At 37.9% G+C, this 12219-nt stretch overlaps 1 protein-coding gene across 1 annotated transcript; it reads right to left on the bottom strand.

Annotated features, from left to right (window-relative positions):
• Positions 1 to 2313: 2313 nt before the first annotated feature.
• LOC127644302 (G protein-regulated inducer of neurite outgrowth 3-like) lies at positions 2314 to 9098 on the bottom strand. Its single transcript, XM_052127423.1, has 2 exons — positions 9013 to 9098; positions 2314 to 5847 (listed from the first exon to the last, which is right to left on the bottom strand). The coding sequence occupies exon 2, from the start codon at positions 5753 to 5755 to the stop codon at positions 3563 to 3565; it is 2193 nt and encodes a 730-aa protein (XP_051983383.1). The 5' UTR covers positions 5756 to 5847; positions 9013 to 9098; the 3' UTR covers positions 2314 to 3562.
• Positions 9099 to 12219: the final 3121 nt, after the last annotated feature.

The raw sequence follows: 12219 nt of genomic DNA, 5'->3' as shown, positions 1-12219 counted from the left end.
ACTAAAGTCTGATACATTTATGATATATTTATCAAAAATTAAGTGATAGATAATGACAGTAATGACAGTTTTGTCAATCTACTGCAGAATACAGATTGAAAAACAACCGTACAGTGTACTATTGCTATGGAGACATCAAAAACAAACACAACTTCTGTTCGAGAGTATATCTATCTTGCACACTCTGATTAACTGACAATGTTACATTTGTATCCTGATAGCACTCGTACATCACCCAGACATCTATTTGATGTGTTTTTATATCTGGAAGATGTGCATTTCGTTTTATGCACATCTGCAATATGTCTATAAGACATACAGTATGTCAATAAGACATTCAGCAGATGTCTTTGAGACATTTATGATTTACAATGTTTTATCTGATCTTTTTAAGATGTTTAGCAGATGTTAATAAGATTGTGATGCTTTACAGCATGAAAATATCTAAAACAGACTTCTCGGAGATATATGTATAGATGTATTTTTACCTTCTTTTAATTTATAGACATTTATTCTGTCAAATTGTGCCTCAAAGGCGAAAATAAATGCCTCTCCAATCTTCAAATAATATTATGTCAATATCACCTGGCATAGAGTCATGCGTGGGATACAATGTACAATTACTGACACCTGATTTGGGCTGTCAGTACCACTGAGAGTTGCTGCCGAAACTGTGAACGAACAGCGCAATACTGTCTGGATTTAATTAACATGAGGAGGCGAGGGAAGGCCAGGCGGCATCCCAGCGTGAGATCATGTGCATGCAGAAGATGATGGTCTGTCACACCATTTTTATTTAACTTTTAATATGAGCTGAGTCAGCCGACAAAGTCTTAACAATCTCCGCGCACACAAATTGTGGCTAATGCGAAGTAAGAGTTTGTCGCCACATGGCGAGTGTAATTCAAACACTTCACTAACTGGCCTTCAATATTTTTACAATATTGTCAATACGGCCTAGTTTTAATAGTACAGATTAGAAAGATCAGGCAGAGTCATAGGTAAAGGGATAATTGGGAATAATATAAATATCACTGACCTTCACTGTAAAGCCTTAGGCCACATTTGGTCTCAAATCTCAATGTACCCCACTGTATTATAAGTACAGATAAAGAGAAAGGGGCATAGAGGAAGGACAGAGAATAAGAGAATCAAGGTGTGTTGCACAAACACATGTAGGGCAAATACTCCACGGGGACAGCCACTATGAGAGGAAGTGCTGGCGCTCTTCCAGTTATTTAATGCAGCAGAAGCAGGTAAACAAAAGGGAGCTGAGGTGGAGACAAGAGGAGATGCAAAACCGATCACACAACCATGGAGCGACTCTGATGTAGTCTCCTGCTGTTTCAGGCCCCATAGAGATATCTATACAGTGATGCAGGGGAATTGACTATCATATGTACTGTAAACGCATGAGAACTTGCTGACTTTGCAGAATTAACAAAACTGCAGAAATCCCTGCAGTGAAAGAGACCTTGCATTCGGTGTGGTTTTGATGCAATATGAGCCAAGTACATTTTCTGCATATGTAAATAGATGTATACATAGAGTGTATACAGTCATTTAGAAGACCTATAGGGCAGTGGTGGCTCAGCGGTTAAGGCTCTGGGTTACTGATTGAAAGGCTGGGGGTTCAAGCCCCAGCACTGCCAAGTTTGTACCCAAACTATTGGGCCCGTTGTCCTATCTGCTCCAGGGGTGCTGTATCATGGCTGACCCTGTGCTCTGTCCCCAGCTTAGTTTGGATATGTGAAACCAACTGTGTTTCATTGGCTCTGTGCAATGACAATAAAGTTGAATCTTATTTAAAAAAAACTTTACATCTTAAGTTAAATAAATGGCTATTTTCACACTTGATGCTTATCTGTTCGGAAAACTGTATACATACCAATAAAACAAACCAAACTGTGATGTTAAATGGACTTCAGTCTACACCCAAGCATCCTAGTTTCATTAAGATCTGCCCTTGATTTACAAATGACATGAAGACAGAATTGTGATCTAATGCATCCCTTCAGAAATGTAAAGCCCATGATTGGTTTCTAATGCATCTTTTAGCAGTTCTGAACCATTAACGTCATTATTTTGTCATGAATGTGAGAGTGATATTAGTGAATAGTGTCAACTGTATAATATAGTATGTTAATGACAGGTAATTGATGGAGAAAGACACTGGGCTGAATATGTACAGACTCACTTGAATAGACACAGCATGACACAAATGAGGGTCCCAAAATCTTCTGCAATGGTGAGAACAATAGGTTGACCTGATTTATCCCCAAGGACTTCAGATAAATAATATTTTTTTTGTAGTTTTAATATAAAATCATAGTAACATCACTGATGAATATTGAACCTTGGACAGAAAAGGGCTCAGTTTAAACCAAGTATGGCAACAAGTATTGAAGACCTCTTTTTTCCAATAAATGAATAGTATGTTACAATTAAAAGTATGCAAAACGACATTTTTACCGAACTCTGAAACTTCAAATAAACAAAGACGGTAAAACATATAACAGTTATATGCATACATCTGCGCATCAATAGAGTGCATATTCTTGGATCCGACAATGGGTAGTTACAGTTTAAATGGCCTGATCTCATGAGAATTATGTGACTGATGTGAACATTTTGCAGAATTATATTACGTAGTTCCATACACTTATCGCAGCAGATCCGAGGTGAAATGTCCACTGCGTGGCGCTAAAAGCGAGTAAAATGTATCCCCAAACAGATAAGGTTATTGCTTTTTCGAGTTTTCAATAAACAAAACCCACCTCCCAACCCTAAACCATAAACCTCAACCTAATCGATAGTGTCATAAAAGCAGCCAAGTCGTTTTGTGGTCCTTCTACGACACTGTCGACCCGTGTCGACTTGAACGCCCTTCAGGACTCATACCTTGTCCTTTGCATTGCAATTGTTATGCTTCATCAGTTGAACTATTTGATCATGCTTGAGCAAGCTTGTAAATGTAGTTGGTTATGTTATGCAAACTTAATCGTATCATGTCATGCACTATAATTAAAGTGTTTTGATGTCCTATGATAGCATTTTTGTGAGGAACAGGGTGAAAATTATGTGTTTTTGAACTCATAATCTGTAGGTTTACTCGAAATTGTATTAATGTGTATTAAAAAGAAATAAAAAGCCATTGTTGTTGTAGCGCCTCTAGTGTTCATTTCACCAGGAAAGTGCAGTAGTACATACAAGGAGCTAAATAAAAATCATTATACAAAAATGTAGGTATAGTAACGTGATTCTATGAGAGCAGGTTGGTTATAAGACATTCTGAACTGATAAACATGCATATTACGACATTTTATCAATAACATTATTATATGAATCCTAATTATTGCCATTTCACTCTAAACATTGCTATAGCTTTACTATCACTATAAATAACTTTTCCAAAAAAAAATTTGTTCTTCACATAACAATCAAGTTTCTACATTTAACAAAATTTTCAAAAAATAAGAGAAACCTCCCAACATGCTTTGCAATTGAACAGTCTCATAGAATATTTGATTACATTGACCTAGCAATGACAACCTAATGTCTTTCACTCTAGTACTGATGGACGCCCACAACATTTGGGTCGATGGACACTTTTGAACATGGACCTGAAGTTTATGTTAACCTGCCTCCGCTTGTTCTTCTTACCGGGAGATGAAGACAAGGACTTTCTGAGAGACGTTTGGGCCACAAACTTCTTCTCATGCTCTTTGATTTTGCACTGCAAGTGACTTTGAATGGCAAAACCCAGTGACTCATGATCTACTGATGCTCCGTATATCTCCCAGGTCATACCTTGCTCATCCCACACAACATCATGCACGCTATTCTTCGTTTGCTTGGCTGCCTTCTCATTGTTATGTTCCTCTTTCTCCGGCTTCAGCTTGGAAGCTCCCTTCTGCTTCTTGCTTTGCGGTGTGGAGCTTGATGTTGGAGGAGTGGCCGTTTGAATGTCTGTTGCAGGTTTCACAAAAGAAGTAGCTGCCTGAGAAGGGAACACGGATTGTGAGAGGGTGAATTTAGAGGGGGGAGGCTTGGACGATTCCTCTGGTTGATTCTGGCATGCGTGATCTGATGTTTTGATGGTTTTCTGCACGCTGGCTGTAGTTTGAGGACCAGCTGCTGAGACCGCAGGTGAGCCTTGGCTCTGAAGGCTGCATCTAGACTCTTTTGAATGTTTGTTTTGGCTGCAGGTCTCTATATTGATTTGATAAACTGGTTGAAGAGGTGAAAATCCTCTTTGGGCATTTGGCTGACAAGCCCCAGGCTCTTTTGGCTTGGTCCCAAGCTTTGACTCCCTCTGAAGATTAGCATCTACATGCACCATCACTGTGTCCGATTGTGGGGGCTTCTTGAGAAGGATTGCACTGGATGAAACAACTGTTGCTGTGTTTATTTGAATCTCTGAGGCAACATGAGAGGGCCGGTCTTTGGTCTCCACCTCAAAGACCACTGCTAAGCTTTCAGTCTCCTCAGGATTTTGACCATCTGATCTCTGATGGGGATGTAGAGGCAGAAGACTAGGGCTAGTGTTTGTAGACTGACTGCAAACTGTAGCCACTGCCTGCACTTCTACATCATGCCATTGCATGCTTGGTTGGTGGCTGAACTCAACTGCAGAAGTCATTGTTGATGCCTCACGGTAGAGTTTGCAATGGACTTGCTTCGGCTCTTCAGGAGCAGCTCCCTGTGTTTGGACTTCCTCAACAGTAATTTCCATTTGGAACGAGTGAATTGAGTTTTCAGGATCTGTGGCATTGCTACTCGAAGACACCAGTAGGTGCCCTGAGGGAGTCTCTTGAGAGGTTCCTGGTGGTTTAGAATCCTTCTGCATGATATCAATGCTACAATTGTCCTCTTTTACAGGCGAATGCTTTAGCTCATGAGGTTGGGGTGTCTGAATACTTGACAAAGGTTTCTTATCATTGTGTGCTCGTTGAAATACCTCTGCTGTAGCACAAACCTCATCTGTAACTCTGGAAGAATTGGTTTTTGGAGCATTGGTAGATGATCCCAGTTGGAGCTGCTCTAACTGGGTACTGCTGATGGCTGATGCTTGAGCAATGCTGGTGGTGCAACTCGAATCTTTTGATTCAGATAAAAGTGACAGGTCCTTGTTTGTGTTGTTGGTGCCAGATGATAAATTATTTTCAAGGGAAGCCCCAGTAGATTTCGGGTGGTTTGGGGGACTAGCCTGGCTTGCCGTTTGATTGTATACTGTCTCTTTTACTGCACTATATTCTGATGTTTTGCTCTGTGCTTTGGGAGTATTTTCTAGTGCCATTGTTGTGCTATTGCCATTTTTCTCGTTGTCAATGTTCTGTTTAACTGTAGGTGATGGGCTGGATGCCGGGCTTTTAGAGGAAAGGACAGTTAATGATTCTGATTTTGAATTACATCTGTAATCATTGATTCGAACTTCAGTGTCCCTGGCACAGTGACCTGATGTCTTCGTGTTTGTGTGACTATTCTGAGATTGCCTGTGATCTTCACTGCCATGGCACACAATGTTTTTTCCTTCCTTGGTGTGGGATTTGGAATCTTTGACAGAGGACTTCATATGCATATGTTCCTGACCTGATTTAGCTTTTTGGGCAGAAGAGCAATCCTCAATTATGCTTAACTTTGGCTCAATGTCCCAGTTAGCATTTAACTCCTTATTGCCCTGGGCATCTATATTGGCAAGCTGTGGCATTATCTGGACAGTGACTGTCTTTTTGGGATTTGGAACATTTTCCATGTTGAGTTCCTTTAATGAGTTCAAAATTCACAATCAAAATATTACAAACTCAAGTCCCCTGAAAGCCAAATACTGTCCCTTTCGAGGTGTCCCTAAAGCAGAGAGATAAAAAGTAATTTTAGATGAAAACTTGGCAACTGCACAAAAGGAGGTTTCAATAATACAGTTTAAATGTATGAAGTTATTTATAACTGTCATTGTCTGTACACGACAAGCTCAGCGGGACAGCATTAGTTCCAATGAAATTGTTAGCAAAAGTACAACAAATCCATCGTAAGCAATTACTCTAAACAGTGTCATCCATTACTTGTCAACAATCTCTTTCGTAGCGGGATCATTTACTCAACACATCACAAGCTTGTGATTTCTAAAAAAAATTCTTAAAGGTATAGTTAACCCAAAAATGTAAACTCTGTCATCATGTACTCATATGACTTCCGTGGAACACAAAAGTAGATGTTGGGCAAAATGTTAAGGAACTAACTGCCTCAGTCACCATTCTCTTTCACTTTATGAAATATAAGTAGAATGGTGACTGAGCCTGTCATCTCCTTATGTTCCACGGAAGTCATCATTTCATGCCTGACATGTCTTATGTAACAACTACATATGTAAATCCAGAGAATCTACAATCAATATGGCAAACAACACAAAATCATTGAATAATAAATTACATGAACAAATGTAAAACAAATTAGTAAACAGAAATGTTGTTAATACATTATAATAATTATACCACAACTACGTCAAATATTTGACCTAACAATATCATCTAAACAATGAAACTGCTAAAGAGACGTATGAACATTAACTGAGAGATCCACCATTTTTAGCATAAAAGATCTTGAATCTTGTTACAGTTTTTTATATTAAATGAATATCTGCAAAAAAAATCATTTAATATTTAAAAATGGGAATATTTAATGCTAGAAATGTTCAATCATCCTAATCATATCCTAAGCTAATGAGTGGCGAGTTCTAAAAGTAGCTCAATTTGTTGGTATAACTGGTTCAAACGCACAAAAATGCATTGTAATAATGATGTATTTGAGTATGCACCAAAACACATGTTCACACTGTACATGGAAATGTGGGTTCCAGTCCAATTTTAAAGTACTTAAAGTACATTTTAATAACAAAGCAATTAAAGCAATCAACTGAAATAGTTATATTGTTTTATGATCATTTTACTTTTATGTCAGTATTTGAATTAATTCCTACATATTCTGTAGCATTCTCCATTCTGATGAGCTGCAATTATTCTGTTATGACCTTAACAGTTCAAATAGCCCCAAGGAACCTCAAGAATGGAAGCCTGACAGTTAAACACAAACCACAGCTGCTTTATGGTTAAGACTCAGTCTCAGTAACATTGAGCAATACATAGTTAGTTTCACCTTAATGAAGCTTTAAACTAAATCCAAACACACACAATAATAATGCATTAGGTTTGCACAGATTATTGGTTCTATAGGATTCTGTAAATATAAAAGTCTTGAGAGTATTAGACCCAACAAGCATGCATCAATAATACAATACCCTCAATTGGTATAGTTCTTAGGATAAAGACTAAACTAAAGATAAGACATCATCATAGCAAAAGCCATTATTATAATACTAGATCACTCAGTATGCATTAGTGATATACTGATATATTGGCCAGGCTCATTAACTGGCCAATGTTTGGTCATTTTAATGTTATCTACACTCAAGGAGGTTTGGCTTTATGTGTGGCTGTACACTCACTGAGCACTTTATTAGGAACACTATGATCCAAATAAAGTGCCTGACGTGGTCCTCTGCTGTTGTAGACGATCCACCTCGAGGTTTGACGTGTTGTGCAATCTGAGATGCCATTCTGCTCACTGCAATTGTACAGAGTGGTTAACGGAGTTACCGTAGCAATTTTTTGATTGCTAGAAACTGTCTGGCCATTCTCCGTTGACCTCTCTCATCAACAAGGCGTTTCCGTCCGCAGAATTGCCACTCATTGTTGTTTATTGTTGTTGTTTTTTTGGGTTTTTAGCACCATTCGGAGTAAATTCTAGAGACTGTTGTGAGTGAACATATCACTCCAGTTACAGAAATACTCAAACCAGCCCGTCTGGCACCAACAATCATGCCACGGTCGAAATCACTGAGATCACATTTTTCCCCATTCTGATGGTTGATGTGAACTTTAATTGAAGCTGTTGCCACATGATTGGCTGATTAGATCATTGCATGAATAAGTAAGTGTACAGGTGTTCCTAATAAAGTGTTTGATGAGTGTATATCCAGTTGGGCGATTGACAACCGCAATATTTTGTTAATCTGACATTAACATTCCAAAATATACTGACTGCTTATTTAATGGATAATGAACGTCTGAGTTTTGAGGTACATTTTGTGAAAGGAATTGTTTTAGCCATTTTGTGAACATTTGCTTTCATTAAATGGATGCAGAAATTCTGATGCAGAAAACATTTGATTTTGATAGTTATTACAGAATGGTAGACATAATTTAGAATAACTCCATCCTTTCTAATCTATTAATGATTAGTGATTAAGTCATTAAATGTGTTTCAAATAACACACTCAATAAATTATTTGAACAAACAACAAAAACACACTGGAGAGGTGAAAAGCCAGAGTGATGCACCTGCACCCCCTGCAGAAACATTCACTTTAATTGCCTGACAAAAGCATGAAAGTCAATTACTCGAAGTCTCAATTGGCGACCTGACATTGACTAAAGGACAGTTGCATCTGCAGGAGGATGGGGATGGGGAAAACACTATCCAACATTAGTTCTGCCTTCAGAATTTTATTTATATATTTATTTATTTTTATTAAAGGCTAATTTATACATCCTGCCAGTTGCACACTGAGGCAGAGAAATGCATCTTTATAATCAGCCCTGTCTGGTTAACATGGGACTCTACACAAATGACCCTCAAATTTAGCCATTTTAATAGGACATAGTCAAGAAGATTAATTGCAATACATGTAATAATTCAAAAATAATTAACATTTTCGTCTACACAAGTAGCCTACAAATAATAGGGAAAAAAAACATTGGATCGTTTCAAAAATCTTTAAAAAATAAATACATCACGACACAATATCAAATAGCTGAACCCACCCGTTCATATACAGATCCTTGACGTGACTCCTATATATCCTATAACTTGACCTTGTTGTTATATTCACTACCCTGGCGGCTGGCAAACATCCCTTTAGGAAGTGCAGATAAGAATACAAGTATAAAATCCTACCTGATCCGTCTGTGCATCTGTCTGATATCATTGTCCGTTTGATTAGTGCGCAATTGACGCGCTGCTCGTGCACTAGCTAGTGCCCTCGACGGCTTATCAATGGTGAAAAAATGTGAGACGCGTGAGATAAAACCACGCCTTCGAAGCGCATTCGAATTACAAGTTCGAACATTCTGATTCTGTGACTGTTGGCGGCAAAAAGCATGCAGTCCTCTCCATAACCGCTATTAAGCCATCGCTCCTCAAGAAACTCATGGCAGGTAAGTAGAAAACAGTAACAGTATATTACTCCAGGCATTCATTCCTTCTATGCAAAACAATTGTTCCATGTCCATTTATGTGTCTGAATTTGTTCGATCAATCTTAGGGGTGAATTTGAAATAATGACACTATTTTAGTTTGAGCAGATGTTGCCATTTTTGCCATCTCCCTGGGTGATATACAAACATCTGAAATGATAACTGGCAATTATTAAGGAATATTAAGGAGGAAATAATACATAGGGCTACACAAGAAGACCAAATGCAATATACATTGAATATAATAAATAAATACTTTGAACAGCTCACAATTGTTTAACGTCTTTGGCTTTTTCTATTTAAAGAGTCTCTATTACAGGCATGTTGCAGAAATCTGATATATTCAAAAGTCATATTTGGAAGAAAAAAAAATATTCATGGATGGTTTATGGAAAAAGTCCCATACATTCACATAAATACAACATATATTTCCAAATAGGCTAGTTTTATACACTTACTGAGCACTTTATTGGTAACACCTACTTATTCATGCAATTATCTAATCAGTTAATTGTGTGGCAGCAGTGCAATGCATAAAATCATGCCAATAAGGGTCAGGAGCTTCAGTTAATTTTCACATCAACCATCAGAATGGGGAAAAATGTGATCTCAGCGATTTGGACCGTGGCTTGATTGTTGGTGCCAGACGGGCTGTTTGAGTATTTCTGTAACTGTTGATCTCCTGGGATTTTCACACACAACAGTCTCTAGAGTTTACTCAGAATGGTGCTCATCCAATGAGCGGCAGTTCCACGGATGGAAACGCCTTTTTGATGAGAGAGGTCAATGGAGATTGGCCAGACTGGTTCGAGTTGACAGAAAGTCTTCGGTAACTCAGATAACCACTCTGTACAATTGTAGTGAGCAGAACAGCATCTCAGAATGCACAACACGTCAAACCTTGAGGCGGATGGGCTATAACAGCAGCAGATCACGTTGGGCACTTTATTAGGGCCATTATGTTCAAAATAATGTGCTCAGTGAGTTTATATGTAACATATATTTTCCTAAATACTAGTGAAATGTGGATATGTACATATGTCCTCAAATATATTAACTATATGGCCATATATTTTAGAATTCTAATTAGAACCAAATATTGTTTTTCAAAGACAAACAAACTTGCCCTTTGATGTTATAACAAAGCAGGGCATGAGATTACGGGATTCTGACTCATCCCACTGACACTGAGAATTCCTTCATCAAAGAGATTCATTCAGTAATAATTTCTGTGATTACATCTTATACCAATAGGTGGCGACAAATGGGTCTCATAATGGGCCTGTTCCAAAACCTAGTGAGCTGCCTTCAGAGATGGCATTTTAAGGCATCATAGGCACGCTCCTGACGGAAAGGCTGTTACTAAAGATAGGAATCTTAATTGAGCTTCCACCTCATTATTTATCTCATTATAGAAGATATTAGATGAATTCGTCTAATCCATTAATCCAGTATGTTGGGGATTTCTCCGCTAGGGCTTAGAGAATTGAATGCACTTACACCGGCAAAAGTAACTGTATTAAAATGGGGGAAATACATAATTCAAAAGCATCCTATATATACATGAGTTTAATCACTATATCCACAACATATATTTGCATTGTGAATACACTGTTTCGGTAAGAAACATGCTACATGCATATCCTTTCTTGGAAAATTAATAAATCTCTAAATCAACGGGCTAACTTCTAAAAAGTAGCTAATACTTTAGTCTATTCATTAATATTTCTGAAGCTCAGATTTTTCACAACAAGGACGGTATGATACATATTTAATATGAAAATGTTTATTCATTTTTTCCTAAATGTTTTGTCTGTTAACAGATTTAAGCACTTTTTGTCCATTTTGCACATCAACTAAAAGATATTATTTTCGTTGACTAAAATTGTCATTTTCATCAGAGTAAAACTGACTAAAATTTATGAATATGACACAATGAAATATTGACAAATTTTTAAGACAAAAAAACTGAGAAAAAATGAACACCCAATTGCTGCGTTCCATTGAAATCAGATGTGGGATATTCCTAACTGATATCTCCGATCTCAACCATAAATGCATTCCATTGCCAGATGCGTTAAAGGAAACAAAACTGCAACACTCCCTTTAGCTTAGCAGGTGTTTGGCTGTCACTAGAGATGTCTCCATGCAGCCCAATTCAGAAACAATCTGAAACACTAGCATTTGTGCTACAGGTGTACGGTTATCAAAAGAGAGTCTAATTTACCATATAATTTATCTGCAACTCTGCTAACGTTTGTTAAATATGCTTTAATATCCTGTAATGTAGGAACTTTGACTCATTTATCAATATTGTTTAATACAAGTGAGTGTTTATCACTTATTTTGTATGTCTTCCTGGGTGCCGACATGATTGTGTGACGTCACGCACCTGCATCTCAGCGTTTAAAATTTCCACACGACTTTCCAAGTTGGAATTACGACTTCAAGTGGTGTACCATTGCACTCTTCCCAGAAGGAAGTTGGAAAATCCGACTTTCCGAGTTGAAAGGAACACCGCTTATGTATCCTTCCCTAGATGATTCCAGAATGCACTGTGATGAGCTTGATGGGGGGAAAAATCCAAGATGGCGGATGGAGAGAGAATTTTTGATTACTTACAATCAATTTAATACTGAAAAGTATCGATACAATTTTTTTAATATTATAGGAAATGTGCTATTTTACCTAAAAAGTGTGTGTGCTATGTATATGTATGTTTATTAGAGTATTGCGTCATTGCTTTCGCTTCACCTGTCTCTTATGAGGCATCATTTCTGTAGGGATGCTGCCATATAAGACAGTTGCCTTCGTAGGCAGGAGACAGCGAGGCAGCTCACTAAGTTTTGAAACAGACCCCTAATGTGTAACGAGTTAGTCGTTTGAATCACTGAATATCGGAACGACT

This window comes from Xyrauchen texanus, chromosome 5 (genome assembly GCF_025860055.1).
Source record: "Xyrauchen texanus isolate HMW12.3.18 chromosome 5, RBS_HiC_50CHRs, whole genome shotgun sequence".
Taxonomy (NCBI): domain Eukaryota; kingdom Metazoa; phylum Chordata; class Actinopteri; order Cypriniformes; family Catostomidae; genus Xyrauchen; species Xyrauchen texanus.
The sequence above is the reverse complement of the archived record's forward strand: the minus strand, read 5'-3'. Positions and strand labels throughout refer to the sequence as shown.